Source organism: Theobroma cacao, chromosome 10 (assembly GCF_053813885.1).
Source record: "Theobroma cacao isolate CCN51 chromosome 10, ASM5381388v1, whole genome shotgun sequence".
Taxonomy (NCBI): domain Eukaryota; kingdom Viridiplantae; phylum Streptophyta; class Magnoliopsida; order Malvales; family Malvaceae; genus Theobroma; species Theobroma cacao.
Window position 1 is genome coordinate 3,883,257 of NC_142648.1, and position 16,921 is coordinate 3,900,177.

At 35.8% G+C, this 16,921-nt stretch overlaps 2 protein-coding genes across 5 annotated transcripts; one reads left to right on the plus strand and one right to left on the minus strand.

Annotated features, from left to right (window-relative positions):
- The first annotated feature begins 250 nt into the window (after positions 1–250).
- On the plus strand, positions 251–5,290 carry LOC18586363 (Pseudouridine synthase family protein). Of its 2 annotated transcripts, XM_007009722.3 has the most exons (14): positions 251–433; positions 511–568; positions 654–681; positions 775–821; positions 920–1,010; positions 1,551–1,716; positions 2,152–2,239; positions 3,079–3,163; positions 3,350–3,425; positions 3,622–3,689; positions 3,924–3,993; positions 4,161–4,239; positions 4,758–4,851; positions 5,005–5,290. In XM_007009722.3, exons 1-14 carry the CDS (start codon positions 331–333, stop codon positions 5,086–5,088), a joined length of 1,137 nt encoding a protein of 378 aa, XP_007009784.3. In that variant the 5' UTR covers positions 251–330; the 3' UTR covers positions 5,089–5,290. The 2 variants fall into 2 exon arrangements, with proteins under 2 accessions (XP_007009784.3, XP_017984690.1); XM_018129201.2 differs by lacking the exons at positions 251–433; positions 511–568; positions 654–681; positions 775–821; positions 920–1,010 and adding an exon at positions 1,248–1,442.
- On the minus strand, positions 5,262–14,098 carry LOC18586364 (Duplicated homeodomain-like superfamily protein). 3 transcript variants are annotated; one of them, XM_018129200.2, is made up of 5 exons: positions 13,840–14,098; positions 13,446–13,732; positions 11,795–12,667; positions 9,655–10,827; positions 5,262–8,490 (listed from the first exon to the last, which is right to left on the minus strand). In XM_018129200.2, exons 2-5 carry the CDS (start codon positions 13,633–13,635, stop codon positions 5,489–5,491), a joined length of 5,238 nt encoding a protein of 1,745 aa, XP_017984689.2. In that variant the 5' UTR covers positions 13,636–13,732; positions 13,840–14,098; the 3' UTR covers positions 5,262–5,488. The 3 variants fall into 3 exon arrangements, with proteins under 3 accessions (XP_017984689.2, XP_017984688.2, XP_088658597.1); XM_018129199.2 differs by having other exon boundaries at positions 5,262–8,493; positions 13,840–14,097; XM_088802471.1 differs by lacking the exon at positions 13,840–14,098 and having other exon boundaries at positions 5,262–8,493; positions 11,795–12,653; positions 13,446–13,639.
- Positions 14,099–16,921: the final 2,823 nt, after the last annotated feature.

The window sequence follows — 16,921 nt, forward strand, 5'->3', positions numbered from 1 at the left end:
TTCAACAGTAACTCATGGCCAATTGAAGAACTGCAACCATGGACTAGCTTAGCTTCTTTTCTGGCCCATCTAGAACCCGATTCACTGCCACAAACCCAATTCTCAGGACACCAAATCCAGGAGACGGAACCTCTCTCTCATGTTTTTCACGGCCCAGTGAATAGGCTGAGAGGTCAATTGGGTTTTAAAACATGGATTATTTTTTATATAAATTTATTAAAGTTTAATAAGCAAAATTAGTTTTTTAAATATATCTTGTTAACATATGGAATAACAGTTAATCCTCAGCGAAGTAAAATTGCTTTGCCACTTAGAAATTCAAAATACGATATGTCAAACGATTCGCAAACTCAGTCTCTGGTTTTCGGCTTACCTTGGCCGGAACTCAACGACGGCTTGTTCTACGACGACGTCATCAAACCGTCGGATTCCGGTAATTCCATAGTTTTTTATTATTAGTATTTTAATTTTACTGCGTTAAATTTTAAACTGAAACCAATTATTTGACAGAGCTCACTTTGATTGAGTTTTACTCTAGCAAGTACAAAAATTCAGCTCCTTCACAAGGGTATTTATGCTTAATTCTTTACAATTATATTCCATTTTCTTTTCGGTTAAACTTTTTTTTTTCCAAATTATTAACTATTAAACAGTTGGTTGCAGCGAATTCAAAATGGACAGGTTCGTTTCAAAAATTTAAAAACAAAAAAGGAAATTAATTTATAGAATTAATCATTTTTAATTCTTTATAATTCCAATTTCGTCCATATGCAGATATCAGTTGATGGAAGAGTCGTTAGAGATCCAAACACAATTCTGAGGTTTCTTTTTTCTTTTTCTAATTTACGCTATGGAAATTATTTGCCAGTTTTTTAATATCTTTTGTTTAGTTTTTGAATTGATTTCTTGTTTCTTTTAGAGGTAGTTCAGAGTTAGTTTACCACAGGCTTCCTTGGAAAGAACCCGACGCGCCTCACGCGCTTGAAGTTTTGTACGAGGATGATGATATGGTAAATGTAATTTTGTGCACATTTATACCATCTTTAATCTGTGTTGCTATGACAAAGGTATTTGTCCTACATGAGTGCATTCAATTTTATCCTATGGTTTTTCGTTATCTTTGAAGAGTCAACATTTTCATTATTCAAGTCCACTTTGACATGTCGACATGCTACTTTTTAGGAAATATGTAGAGTCGAAGAAGAATAGTCTCGAACGGTTAGTAAAGTAGTAATAGTTTCTTTCTACTAGATTATGTTGAAGAAAATTTCTGTTTGGAATATCCTTTTTTGTTTTTAAGAGAAATATCCATGTTTCGAGTTCTGCTCTGGGTCTCCAGGTTGCATAGATTTATCCTTTTCAGTGTTATGGACACCTTGATGTGTTCGTGTGACATACATCTTCTCTGGCTTTTAGGTTGCATTGAAGGACTTTGGGTTTCGGTTGAATTTCTTGTTATTCTCTATATATTACCAGTACCCAAATTAGAGTGTGGGAGTTTGCAGTCGTGGTTGATGTTTGATGTAAAATTGAAATTTTTATGTTTTCAGATTGCTTTAAACAAGCCTTCCGGTCTTCAAGTTTTGCCTGGTGGTCTTTTCCAGCAACGGACTGTTTTGACACAGCTTTCATGGCGTATGAGGAAGCAGACCTCTTCCCTGGCAAGTCAAGAATCACATCCAGTTCCTGTACATCGTCTAGGCAGGGGTACATCAGGTTCGCACATTCATCATTTCTTAATTGATGCTGATAACATGACCAAGGCTTTATCTTTCTCCGTGTTCATGATCTTACTTTCTCAAGAGTAGATGTTAAGCAAGGGTGTGTTGATGCAAGGAAGTAATAAATGGAGAAATAAAAAGCTAATGTTAATTTATTTTAGAGCCCCATACTTTATCTTTGACAGTAGAGTTACAAGTTCGGCAATAGTTTACCGGAGAACAGAATTATTGGAGTAAATCATTAAATGTTGTTGTAGTGATTCTTCCATAGATAACATGTCAGCAATTTATGTTCCTTTCTATGTGATATTACTGGCTTACTTCTTTACTGTTCTTTTTCCTAATTTTATATTAATTCATTGAGCATGAGCAACAACGGAACTCTAATTATTTTTTGTGGTGGTCTGATTTGTTGCCGGTTGGCGTCTAGGAATTTTACTTTGTGCAAAGACAAAAGCTGCTAAAACTTGCCTCGCAGCATATTTTGCTGATGGAACATCTCTCATTGGAGCTAACAGGTATTGAGAGAAATCAATTTCCATCAGGCTTGCTTCCATTTGTAGCTTTTTAAGGTTCTGTTCAGTTGATGCGTTTGCCATTTGCCTTTTGTTTTCTATTCATTTTTAATTTTTTGCAAAAATTAAAAAAAAAAAAGTAAGAAGCAAATAGCAAAAGTACCAACCAAATATAGTTTAAGTCAGCAAAACCTATTTTTCCTTCTAGTAGCCTTTTTTAAAAAATGTTTTAAACAAGTGGTTATTGGAATCTCTGTTTACCTGATCGTCAGAAGTTAAGCATCATGTCTGAGTTAGTGGTTTCTGTTGACACTCATATTCTAGCTGTTTGGAGAGCATCCATAAATATATACGGAACTGAAAATAAGTTTCAGTTTAAATACGATGCAATTTATAATTCTAAGATGAGACATGTAGGAATTTTCACTATATGATGAAGTTAAATGTACATAATTTAAAGTCATCAAAATCTCCAAAGAAGACTACAAAACAAGGAATGCAATAGCTTGGGGCTAAAAATAAACAAGCCATCGGAAAAAGCAACAGCAGCAATATATAAGATGATAAAAAGTGGAAAGAGCAACTTTAGTAAGGCGAGCATTCAGTTCTCAATGCTTTAAAGCTGGACAATCGAAAAAGGAATTAAAGAAGTGTAAGGGCATGCTGTAGTTGACTGATGCAATAATAGCAGATAACTGGCTTGAATAATCAAGATGGAAGATTTTGTATTCACAATACAGATTGAATCATTCACTTTGGAGCTTTCTCTAGCTTTTATAGCCATCTTTCCAATTTTTAAATGTATATATAAGTTACTGATAAAACCATTCTTACATGTATAGCAATAGGAAAATGCAACCTAGTTGTACCAGGAAAATTTCGAAGATATATCGGGCACTTGTAACTGGGATACTTGGTGAGGACAAGGTGATGCCTGCATCAATCACTTTTTCTCATAACAATAAGAATGGTTGTTTGCATTTCTATTTATGCATTTATTTCCTATTATATGTATAAGATGGTAATTTGAGTTATCTGTATCTACCGATCTTGTGTCTTAGTTACTTTTCCTGGCATAAAGATTTACATCAACTGAAATTTGTTGCATCATAGGTTGTTATTAATCAGCCTATTGGAATTGTGCAATATCCTGGGGTGGCCAAAGGACTATACGTTGCTTCACCCTCAGGTTTGTTCATCATGTGTCCAATAGATGTCATCTTAAAAGTTCAATATAGTTTCTAATCCATGGAATTAAAAGAGCAGCACCAGCTTTTCATGAAGTTTAGGATACTGATTGATACCCTTGAGTTGCTATCACATGATGCCATCTGAAGTATCAAATGTATTAATGGCTTTTCCTTGATCACTTTGCACTTGACCAGGGAAACCTGCTTTGAGCAAAGTTGAAGTTCTTGAGAAAGATGAGCAACAAAACCACACATTGGTCCAGGTATCCAATCTTCTTTATTTTGCTCTGTCTCTTCTTTGTTTTTTTTTTTTTTTTTTTTTTGGGGGGGGGGGGGGGGGGGTGGAGGTGTGCTGTATGAAGGCTATTATTCAATTAAACATTTGGCGAACCTCTTGAAGATAGCATCTCCATGAATATTTTCATGGTTATGAAGAAACTTATATCGAGTTCTGTTTTGATTTACTTGAATTAATATTTAAGTTATTTGTTTGACAGGTTCAGATTGAATCAGGAAGGCCTCACCAAATACGAATTCATCTTTCTTTCATAGGGCATCCTTTGTTGGGTAAACGTTGAAGCATTGTTTTGTTTTTGTCAATTCAATCTTAAATGAAGTCTGGAGTTTCTTTTACTTAAATGCTGCAATTGCTGAAGGAAAGCATGTCACAACAGCATCTCTAAGTGACCCTGTTGTTGTGGTTCAAATGAGATATTATTTTTCCTATTGATCAGGTGATCCACTTTATATTGCTGGTGGCCAGCCGAGGTGCTTTGACTCCGAGTTTGTAGATGAAAATTATGCACAAGATGGGTATGACATAATAGATTTGCTTTCATTTCCTTCCTGATCTCCCTATTATTTTTCTGTGAGTAATAGCAGCTTCTCTTATGTGCTAACCTTTGCTGTGGCTTACCTTAAAATTTGAAGGTAGGCAGAATAAGAGTAAGCATTAACATAAAAAAGTATCTAACTTAATATGTATAATTGTTCATGAACTCTGTGCTCTCATTTGCCTGTGTCTGGAAATGTTCAATTGACAAAGCCTTAATATGAACAAAGTACCAAGTCCTGTTAAATTGTCCTGGATATCCATCATGAATGTCTTGTTCTGGACTCACGGATTTCCATCCTGAGCCAAGTTTCGGTTTGATGCCAAGTTAGTAAATCTTTATGGAACATTTTGCCTCCAAAATAACTGTTACAAATGATCTAGTTAAGAGTTATAATAGACTACAATATCTATGTAGGGTTTTATCAGAGTGTATTAGATATTCTGTGTACTTTATAGGTGCAATAGTCTGGAAATAAATTATTGAGAAATTGTGCAGAGGGTACCAGAGGCCGGTGAACCCTGTCCCTGGAGACTGTGGCTACTACTTGCATGCACATCGACTTCTTCTCTCACACCCAACCACAGATGAGGTAAGTTATACGCACATGAATAACTGGCACCCTAAACCCTAAAACTCCTGACTAAATCGTGAATTTGGTTTGGCCAAACTCAGTCCACTTCTTCTTCTTTTACCTTGGTCCTTAGCAACAATTTTTACAGGTTTTTGTCAATTTTGGTTGCAGATAATTAACATAACTGCACCACTTCCACCTGTCCTTCAAACACAAGATGAGGTCAGAAGGTCCAGGGAATCCCAATCCATATAGAATACCCAGTTTTGTTTACAAGGACTATCATAGAGTATGGTCAAAAAACAGTCCTATTCCTAATGATATAATTTGAAGCCCAAGTGGTAAGAGTCTACATGCAACTCTCCATTCCTGTAGGTTTGTGGCTAAAAGGGAAAAAAATTGACCAGTTTAGAGGGTGGAACCAGAAATTGGCCTTTTAACAGATTATTTTTGTGTATTTTCCATCAAATACAACAAATACAAGGCTGCTGGAATATTACAAAGCACCTAAAATATTTTACCAAAAAGACGGGACACTTCCGAACCGTCCACTGCCCTATCATTTTTTCATTAAAACAAATACAAAACTATTATACAGAGCGCAGCAAAGAAATGTTTGCCGCCAGAGGCCATCCGGCCCTCCAGTTGCTTCCTACTACCTGCCTATGTCCCCCTTACCTCTCCATGACTCTTCTTCCCTGACAATGCTCCCACTCTGCCCGCCGTACTGCTCCGTTTTCGCATACTGCATTCTTAGTACTGCTACCGGATCCGAAATACTAGGTCCCCCTACAAGTACCCCTCCTCTCCCCACAACATTCATTCCAACCATTCCTCCCCTTCCCTGCTGCTGTAAATTTGGGATTGCATCAAACCTGTTTCGTCTTTGCATCTCCGAGAACATTTCTTGCCGCTGCTTCATATCCACAGTAAACGGTGCCACCTTGGTACAATCACGGCCCCTGTACACTTGATAATCCACCACCCCATTGTTGCTGCTTATTTCCCTTGAGGGGTAAACTGACACACCATTCAAGTTTCGCTCATTACTCCGAACAACAGTCTGCAATGCCTGCTGCTCCATTTGGGATGAGGATGACGGATAGTTGACAAACGCAGCAGGATACTTAGCCACTAAGATAGCAGAGTCAGGCAAAGATGACAACCCAGTTTGTATCCTGTTCCCATCCCAGAACCCATAACTCCTCTTGGGAACATTTTCTGACGCATGATAATTATTTCGGTCAAACTTTGAAAAAGATGCATTTCCATCAACATTATTGTGACCTGTGAATTTCAAATTTGATGATTTCGTGGTCTGTTTTGGAAAATGGGCTACCTTGTCATCATCTTGGGAACTAGAATGCAGTATTTGACCAAACAGCTTGACATTGCCATTCCTGCAAGGTTTTTCTGTATCTGACAGACTCCGTGAATGGGATTTTAGATGATCATTTGCTTTTTCCAAGTTTTGCACCAGGAGTGGAAGCTCAGCCACTGATTTCGAACTATTACACTTCTGAAGATGACAATCCTGAGCCAAATATGGACCAGTAACACCCCTTTCCAACAATGAAAGGCTTTTAACTTCAGGAAGCTGACTACGACTGACATCACCATTCATTTCTTTCACAGTTGAAACTTGCAAGGGATAACCCCTTAGAATCTGGTAAGATTCAGTAAGATTCACTACCGGCTTTCCAGACAAACGGTCAGACTCGTCTCCACTCACAGATTTGTGAGCCTCTTTGTCTTCGTTCTCCTGATAATCAAGTGTTGATGACAATCTATCTTGGTTGCATACTTTCTCACATTGAAAGGCATCGGAATCATGCAATGTAGAACCTGTAGCAGTAGAGTTTTTCTTTGGCAAAAATACTGCAGAAGGCTTTTCAGCAGAGTCCAAGTCAAGAGGATCTCGATGCAGGCCTCTAGTGTTGAAGCTAAAACCTGAACAAGAACTTTTATCAATGGACTCATCACTAGTTTTATTTGAATCTAGCCTAGAGATACTTTGACTGATAGTCTCTGCACTGCATTTTATATCAGGTGCATCCACACCATTTTTGGCCAATGAAGTTTCCTGTGCCCTCAAATCATCTCCAAACCCCTCAGTAGCACAACCAGAAACTGATATAGGCTCAACCACAGCAACTAAACTAGGAGGGCAAGGATCAACTGCCTCCCGAACAGATGCTGGTACTGCAACAGTAACACCCTGTTCGGCCGCTTGCTTTCTTCCTGCATTTAAATTGGCCAAAGCAACACTTTTCTGGACCTCCACTGACTCAGTCTTGTTGCTACCAACATTCATATCACCACCACTTTCACAAATTGGCTCAGGCTGGCCCACATCAGACACCATAGTTTCCACTGCCTCAGAATCTCTATGATCTACTAGCCTCCCATTGTTTTCCTCTGATACATTCAGGTCAGTCTGCAAACTGACTTCCCCAGTAGGATCAGATTCATCCACATTCATGCTCACAATAGTGGAAGGCAAGTCCTCCTCCACTTTAGAGCCCAACTTATCACTGCAAACAACTGAGCTCTCCAGGACACAAGCATCCTCAATATCACTCCCACCACCATTGGCATCATCACTCATTGGTGTTCCCAGGTTTCTTGTTCTTGGATGTATCAAGTCCAGTCCAAGGCATTTGCGAGCCTTACTAAAGAAAACCTTGCATTGATCCCTGGATCTTGTTCCAACACATCGTGAGATCATTGCAAAATCCTTACCATACAACGAAACAGCCTGTATAAAGACAGATTTTTCCTCATCTGTCCAATCAGCAGGATCCATTTCCCCACAACTCTCATCTGAACAAGTATCATCATCTATATTCTGAGTGACATCAGATGTTGAAGGCCTTTTGACCACAGAATCAACTTTTTGGCACTTCCACTCACGTTGGTAACTCTCCCCAGGGTCGGCAGAACTAGTGATACAAGAACTCATTGCCTCTGAAGACAACGAACCACATATCCCTGCTAGAACATCAGCAGCTACAGTTTCTCGGTCATTCCCAATAACATCAAAACTGCTTGACCTTTCTACAATGCTATCATCAACTCGTGATGTTTTAGAATCAAAACGCCCTCCCAAAAAGATCCTACCGGCAGATGTCTGCCGATTTCGCATGCCACTTTCTGCATGAGCTGCTATAACTGAAGCCTCACCCAGAACATCAAGGGAGGCAGCATTCAATTCACGGCTCCATTTTTTCCCTGATGTCAACAAGTAGGTATTAGCAGTTGACTTCCCTTGCTTACTCAGATCAAGCTTCTTCTTTGTTTTCTCAAAACATTCAGATTTGTGGTTTTTGTAATAGAACTCAACACAGTCTGCGGTTGTCTTATGATCAAGAAAGGAGGCAATTTTTCTAAAGTCCTTCCCAAAGGCAGCCAACTTATCCATAAAAATCTCCTTCTCTTCAGATGTCCAGGGATTGATCAAAGCTCTTTCCTTCTCAACAGCACATGGATCTTCAACTAATCCATTACTAGAGATAAACCTAGAAACCTGCTTCTCTTTCTCATCCAAAAATAATGCTGGCATCTTCAAAGCATTCCTGTAGAGCCTGACATGGGAATCTGAAAGCAGTTTGCTCACAAAATTAATCATCTCTACATTAGATTCCAGGCTCAGATTTCCTGCTGCAAAACAACCAGAAAAATAATTAGAGAATATGCATCACTACTGATAAACCCTAAGTCCTTAAAAAACCACGAAAACATAAGGCAAAAGCTCATAAATTTAAAAAAAAAATTATCAAAATACATATCAGCAGCATTAATAAAGGCTAATCGATGTCAAAAGTGACCTGCTTATTACACTGATTCTAAATATACTCAAACAGTTCCATTAGAAACAACAATTACCACAGAAGAAAACATTTAAGAAAAAACATAAGATACTTTTTCATGTTTTTTACAAATTTTCACCAGGAAAACTGAAGCCATCAAGAATGCATTTTATAATCTACTATGTCACAAGCATAAGAGATAACTGCAGTGAAGCAGAATGTTAGGCTGCATTTAATGCATCAACCATAAAACTACCAAACAAAAACAGATATATTCTAATTTCTAACATTTTGACTATTCATTACTACTTAAATCTCAAGCTACAAAACATACACGGCCAACCCAAACCCATCCTTTGAATTAAGCAAATACAGTTCAATCTCCAACATGCAATCCCCAATTTTTGTGCATTTTCACAAAATGCAATATCGCCAAGAGACCAGGATTCTTTGAAAGGTTTTGGAATATACAACATAGATATCTCATTTTATAATCCACAAGAAGCATAGAATTCTGCCAAATCAAATACTAAAATGATATCCTCCCAAGCAGGACCCAGGAGCTAATTCTCTACTGAAATAGTTCAGCAGGCAAGTAATCTGTGCTACCAGCTCATATCTAATGCATAAGGTATTGAGGAAGATGCACCACAACACATCCAACCCTTCACTCACCAATATCAACTTCAAAGACAAAACATGGTAGACTAGTTCTATTAACCTCAGGCTTCTAACAGCAAAATAACAAATTTACAAGAAATCATAATAAGAGTTGAACTATAAATGCAATGAGTTTTACCAGACAAAGGGCAATATACTGTTACCCAGAAAATCCATTAACTAAAGCCAAGAATCTATAATATCATTAATGACTGGCCATCCAAAAAAATGGAATAGGAATCAAAATAAAGTGTAACATACTTGAATTAAGGGAAGGCCGTTCAACCACATGAAAATCACAAAAGAACTAGCAACACATAAAAACTACTCATCAGGAGGGTCAAACAATTACCAGGAGAAGTGAGTCGAGAACGAATGGAGGACCGATGCTTTTGGTAGCCACCAAGTGTTGAACGTAAGCTCAGTTCATATTTCTTCTGCGACTTTGCACGATATTTTCTTATCAAAGGCGAACGCATATCTTCCTTCCACGCATGCTGAAATGCTTTAAACTTAAGCATCAAAACTCTCTCCTTAAATCTTATGCACTGCTTCCGCTTTACAATTTTTTCCCTGATTAAAGAATCAGTCTGCCAGCATGCTCCATTGGCAATTTCAGAAATAACGCTACACCAATCTTTTGGCAATAAGTTATTAAATACTTTAGAAGCACTATTTGCCAATTCCTTATTGGTAGCGATTATTACATCATACATTATATTTTCTATGTCCGCAACAGAGTTTGAAGGTTCTGGACCATGCACATCATTATCAATCTTTTCAAGTGCACTCCCTTCCCCCGAAAAGGGCACACTAGTCCCTTCATTACTTGAACCAGGAGCTAAATTCACCTCCCCCATTGTTGTCAATTGAACAGTGCCCAAATCACCAGAACATTCATGAAGCTTAACATCAGATGGAGAAACTGCTTTTTCCAAAGATGATGGTTCCACAAATTTAGATGTAGCCGTTCCAGGACTATCAATATCCCCATCCTTTGCATCAGCATTAACTTCTTCCAAGTCGCCATTACAAAGAGGCACCTTCTCCTCAAGAGCATCACCACAAGGATCAATTTTCAAAGGAGCAGGTCGAGGGATCATATTGGATATGGCTTCCAGTTCCTCACAGGCTCTTCCATTTTCCTCCATGGGAAGAGAACTGGATGTTGCTGGGCATGGATATCTGCTTCCAGAGTTCGCTTTCAACGTCTTAAGCTCATTTTCAAGTGAATCAATTTCAGATTCAGTCGTTTCCAATGCCTTCAAAACGTCACCTTTCCATAGTAGCAACTTATTCATTGCAGTAGACCGAACAAAACTAGAATCCACCGTACTAGGATCATCAGATTGAAGCAAATCAACAAGTGAAGAGCCCATATTAATAATCGAGTTCATATCCAATTTCTCTAAATTAAAAGAAGGTCCTTCCAGATGATTTTGAGAACCAAGACTTGGAGAACCACATAAATTACTAATATCATTATCAATATTTGCAGCTTTGCCAAATGATTTCTCTTCTACACCTGCAACAACCAGGGATATTTTGATAATTAATGAGAAAACCACAACTCAGAAAGCAAATCCATATGCAAGAAAACAAGTACAGGGAGAAGGGGTATCATTTCACCACCAGCAATTAGATATTTTCCAAGATAAAAAAACCATTACAAAGTTATATAATTTGGACAAGATTTGAAAGCTAAAGAAAATTAAAGAGGAAAACATCTAAAGAATAAATCAGTCCCAAATACACAAATATCTTTCATCACAGTTTTCAACATAGGTCAAACTCTCAATTGGAAACAACTAATCTTGCCAAATAGTTGTCATTTTTCCTCCTTTCTGACAAGGCCTAGAATTCTACATAGTTAGGTTCTATGCCTTAAAGAGATGGCACCTTGGTGACAAAAAGAGAAGAGCCATCACCTCATAAAAACATAGACTTAATTACAATGAGTTTGCTTTAAGGGGGAAGTAGAGAGACAAGAACATATTTTTATTCAACTAGCGGTTCTTAAGCCATGAAAACAGTGGACAATGCGGTCATCGTAATGACAAGAGTCACATAACTATCAAACTAAAGCAAGTAAAAAAAGCATGTACAATGCAGAATACCATGATCAGTTCCAAACATAAATTTGATTGGCCACATGGGCCTACAAGATTATTGTCAATTAGATTACACACAATCCAACCTTATCAATTTCAAGTTACTAAGAAGGGTATGGGGGGAGAAGTGGAGAGTCAAGAACATATAAGCAAACAAGGGTCATAATTATAAGAAAAGTCACATGACTGTCAAGCTAAAGCGGTTATATAAGGAGAATAATAATAATATTAATAAAGCACAGATTATATGTTTCTCAAACCAGTTCTGAGCAACAATCCAGTTCACCAAGCACACCTTCAATATTATTGTCAATAAAATTCACGGGTTCCAGATAACTCTGCTTAACACTGAATAAATATATAAGAAAACCTAAGATTTACCTGGTGAGGAACTGCAAGCAACCGATGAGGGAGTTGCAGGAGAAGCACAATCAGAAAATCCAAGAACTCTAGGGCTCTTTTCTGCCAAGTTTGAACCGAGGGAATTGTTAGGTTCTGTATTACCAACAGAAATTGTAGCCACACCTCTATTCATGCTTGTATCAGGGCCTTCAACTTTCTTTTTTTCATATTTTGCAAGACCCTCGCCCCATCCAAGGCGTGGTTTCTTTCTTGACATTGTCTCATCAGAAGGTGCAGCAGATGTGACGCAGGCTGCTGCATCTCCAGAAGGGGACTGGACTGGGGTCAAATTTTTCTGTTGTAACTCGAGCTTCCCTTCACCAGAATCTACACCTCCTAAGCTCTTTGAGCTACTTGAATGGCTAAAGCCTGAACCCCGTGAAGACAAGCTTCCAGAGCGGCTCCACTTAAGAGGCTTCCAATCCATCGAGCCTACTGAGTTTTCTCTCTCACATCTCTGTCCTGTGCCCAACCCATTGACACCACTTGTCTTATTATCATGCTGATCTTTATGAAGCTGATCCCATGTGCTTACAAAGTCAGAATGAGCATGAGAAGGGTATGTTAGCATATCATCCACTGACCTCTGTTCATTATTCACATCATGAGGCCTCCCAGGAGTGTTTGGGGACCCATTGCTCATTTCCCAAGAATGAGCTCTCCAATCTCTCTGGCTATAAGACGCTCTGTTGTTTTCCCTACTGCTGTTTCGGCTATATTTCCCATCTCCACGAGAAACTGACTGACGGCAGCTCTCATCATCCAGCATCTTGTCACCTGACCGAGATGGCACGTACCCATGACCACCATTCTCTTCGGCAAACAGGTGCCAACTGCCCTGCTTACCATGACCTTCATAAAATATTTAAACAACAAAGGAAAAAATACAAAACCATTAACACATGCAAGGTATATGTATTCTTCCAAATCCCAGAAAAAAAAAACTCAAATCTCTCAAGTCTTCCCCAAAGAAGAAAAAAACCCAAAAAAATAGAATATATTTCCTAGAAAAAACTAAATTTCTCCATTTAATAAATCAAAGTGCATGTTCTTCAATGAATCAAAGACAAAGCAAATTCAATATTTCCTACCTCCAAAGATCAAAAAAGAAAAAGAAAACAGTACCAGAAAACCCCAAAAAGAACACGTTGGTTCCTTCAAAAAAAGCAAAAAAAAAAAGAATATTAAAAAATTAAAATTATCCATTACCCAAAAATCAAACTATATGTTCCTCTTTGAGCCCAAAAATTAAAAGAAAAATAAATGCTTCCTATCCCTAAAGAAAAAAAAATTACTCAGGAAATCCCAGAATGTTTATTTCTTTTATTTCTTAAATAAAGCAAGAAGAGAAAGAAAAACTTTCCAGGGAAGAGAAAAAGAAAAACTCCCCATTAACTACAATAAAGGTATCTATTCTTCAAAGAACCCAAAGGAATGAAAATTTCTAATATTTCCAAAGGAAATCAAATCAAAAACTAAAACACCCACGGATCTAACCAATTCTTACTTCTTCCCTCCCCATAAAACCCATCTCGCAAAACTCATGCTGATACAATCCTATCCTTCAAATAAGGCTTAAAATAAGGGACTGCGGTGAAACAAACGGCGTAAAAGGAAGGAAAGAACTTACCAGGTGGACGACGCAAGTCAGCTGATCCCCAACGAGTGAATTCTCTAAAGGACCCATGCTGATACGACGACATAGAAGACGAGTCTCTCCATCGAGCCGTCGACGGCTGCTGTGGCTGCGACTCCGTCCTCTCGTGCTTCCTTTCCTTGTAAAAATCCTTCCGATCCCAAGGCAACGGTTCTGGCGGCATCAAATCGCATGAGGCAGCACCACCCCAACAAAACGCCACCGTTTTTCTTCTTTTTCCACAAGATACCAAACCCTAGAAAAAACCTAGCGCTTCTTCTCTACAAAAAAAAAAACCACCGGTTGTTACTAGGGTTTTCTAACTTCCACAAATCAGAACGGCGCCGCAACAGAATAAATCTATGGCTCTTTTCTTAAAAAAACTTACCGAACCGGATTTTGCGGCGTCAGTGAACCGGATCCCACAGCGTGGTATCGGTGGTGATCTTCAGCTTTTGAAAGGTTATCTCTATTTAATCGGAATAATTAAAGAGAAAGCGGAAAAGAGTGAATTTGCTTGGATTTTCTCGGGTTTTGTTGGGTTTCTCTGTCTAATGTTTGTTTGGAAAGAAAAATCTGTGGGGGCGAGAAAGTGAGAACGTGAAGCCGATAAGGGACAAAGAAAGCCTTGAGAGAGAAAGAGAAGTGAGAGATAGGCATCCGTATCTCAACACCTCCATTAAACCAAATTTCAATCAACTTTCACGTCCGCTAAAATTATTTAAATTAAATATTTAAAAAATCTTTATTAGATTTATATTTATTTACTTTATAAAAATATAATAAAATAAAACCTTTTTTATTTTTTGTTTTTCTTTTTTGTAATTGTCAACTTTTTTTATCTTTTGGAAATGGACCCGCCCTTTGCGTCCTCATTTAATGCCCCGAAATTGCCCTTGGATTTAATCAGAAATTACGAAAACCGAAAAAAGTTCAGTTTTTCTGTCAGTCCCTCTTTTTCTGCTGACTGATTTGCCCTCGTTTGATTTTCAGAATGACAACACTTGCGTGTCATTTTGTGGTCGCAATGCTTTTTTTAAATTTTGAATTAATTTTGCTTTTCGTTTTTCCTTTTTCTAATTTATTTCTTATTTTATTACGTGTCAAATGGCTTTATAATTTAAAATGCATAAATATATCCAGTAAAAATTAGAGATATCATCGTTTAGAGAAAAAAATTCAATTAAAAGAAGAAATAAGTTTTATATCTAATAGAATCTAAAACAAATTATTGAGGATTAAATTTGCAAATTAAAATTTGATAACAAAAATTACAATAAAGTCTTATTTTTGAATTAAAAAAATAGATAGTTTTTATATAATTTAATATGACAATATCTTTTGAAATGCTTTATTTTTTCAACGGATTTTTTAATATAAAAATATTAATTAGATAATTATTTTTCTTTTGAAGAAAATCAATTTTAAATTTTTAAATTATCATGAAATTAAGAGTTAATCCAAACACTTCTTACTTAAATATTCATATATATATGCATATATATGGTTTTATTAGTTATACAATAATTAAATATTTCAAATATATTATTTAATCACATTTTTATTTTTTTGTAATTGAGTGTATATTTTTATGCGACAGTTTCATTTTCATTTTCATTTAATAAGAATGTTTTTTATGCCATTTTATTTTCTTCTCATTTTCAATTTTTTCTTCAACCCTATTGAAGAAACCAATTAAGCTAAAAAATTATGCCTCTAAAAAAATTTAAAAACTTCCACTTTATGTCATTTTAAAAATATGCCTCCAAAAATTCTTAAATAAATTTTATTTAAGAATGTATTTTATGTCATTTAAATTTTAAACTTCCATTTTAATATGCCTCTAAATTATTACTAATTAAAAAAATTATTGAATTACTACGTTTTACACTTCAATAACATAATTAAATAAGAACTAACTATAAATTAATAAAAAATTATTAATTTCAGCAAAAAAATTATAGATATTAATAAATATATAGCAATTTTATTGGTTATTATTATTATTATTATTATGTTCAATTTCTGCTAATTTACACATGGCACAAAGAGAATATTGCTTGTGGCGTTTCAAATTTCATCCCTCAAGGTAAGATTATAAACTACTTTTCTTTTAAAAAATTATTAATATGTATGTTAAAAAATTAATAATTAAATTTGATAAATATAAAGATATAACAATATTTTAATTTTACTTATAAATTTAAAAATTCTATCAGCAATATATAAAATAATAAAAAGATAATAATTCATTTTATATTTTGCCATTTGCATCCCAATTATTCATCATGCTTACCTTATCTCTTGGTTTCTCTTTTTTTCTTTTAATGTAAAAATTTATATATTTGTTATATGAATTTGAAGTTTTACACTGTTTTGATAGCGTGAAAACAGTGCAAAATACTACCTAATTAAGAAAAGAATAACATTTATTTTTATTTAAATGGCTGTTGGGTTTGCTGAAAATGAATTCTTGAAACAAAAAATACCTTTATTTGTGAAAATACTTATCTAAAGTTAACAATTTTCTCCTCCTTTTGATAACTTTTTCAAAATTAGAAAAAGAAAATACTTCCTCTCTCGAAAGCAATTTGCCTATATATATATATATGTAAGTATGCATTCACGGACTCAAACTCAATCCCATTTTTAGATTTTTTATTTTTTCAGTTTTATTCTTTATGTCAATTTTCATTTCACGAAATTGTTAATAACTTTGAAACGAAAAAAAAAAAAAGACTGAAAAAGTATTTTTTACTAATTAAGCAAATGTAGGGCAAGTTTTTATTTTTGAAATTCATCCAAAGCCACATATTTTATTTTTCTTTTCAATTACTCAATTAAACTCTTTCCTTTTTGGTCAAATGCCAATTAAATTAACCAAAAAGGAGACTTTTTGTTTGTATTGGTTAAAAAAAAAAGCTTTTTTTTTCTGCTTAAACCAAAAATATCTTAATCCAATAAATTGCTTTGGCACCAAGCATGCCAGGCTTAGGCAGCTATGACCAATTTAAGAAATTTTATCTCTAAAAAGTCAAAATTCAATAAAATGGCTTAAAAATCTCTTGACTGGTTTTTTAGTTTCAAAATTAATTAATTTCTTTGGGATTTGGTCAAAATTTAACACTAAAATTTAAATATGCATTAATATTATTTTTGAGAAATTAAAGGGAGAAAGAAGTGGAACAAAATTTTCACCAACTTTCTTTCCTTGTCTCTAATTTTCCATGACAATCCCTTTGCAAATTGGTAATTAGTATTTAATTAATTGTGGACCTATTTACCTTGACAAAAAATTATGAGAATAATTTTACAAAGTTTTATTTTGTCACTAAGACAATAATTTCCTCATGGCCCCCAACATGATTTATTTTGTTTCCTCCCTTGATCAAGGAAGATGTGTAATATTGGACAGCCAACTTCATCTATTTGAGACTGAGTGGCCTACCTCTATTAGGGACCATTTCTTG

Excerpts from the sequence above, each read along its gene's own strand:
- LOC18586364 (XM_018129199.2), bottom strand. The coding sequence starts at position 13,635 with ATGCCGCCAGAACCGTTGCCTTGGGATCGGAAGGATTTTTACAAGGAA. Across the intron at positions 12,668-13,445 it reads TGACTTGCGTCGTCCACCTG|GTCATGGTAAGCAGGGCAGT; the intron begins GTAAGTTCTTTC and ends TATTTTATGAAG. Across the intron at positions 10,828-11,794 it reads TGCTTGCAGTTCCTCACCAG|GTGTAGAAGAGAAATCATTT; the intron begins GTAAATCTTAGG and ends TGGTTGTTGCAG.
- LOC18586363 (XM_007009722.3), top strand. The coding sequence starts at position 331 with ATGTCAAACGATTCGCAAACTCAGTCTCTGGTTTTCGGCTTACCTTGG. Across the intron at positions 682-774 it reads AGCGAATTCAAAATGGACAG|ATATCAGTTGATGGAAGAGT; the intron begins GTTCGTTTCAAA and ends GTCCATATGCAG. Across the intron at positions 3,164-3,349 it reads GGATACTTGGTGAGGACAAG|GTTGTTATTAATCAGCCTAT; the intron begins GTGATGCCTGCA and ends GTTGCATCATAG.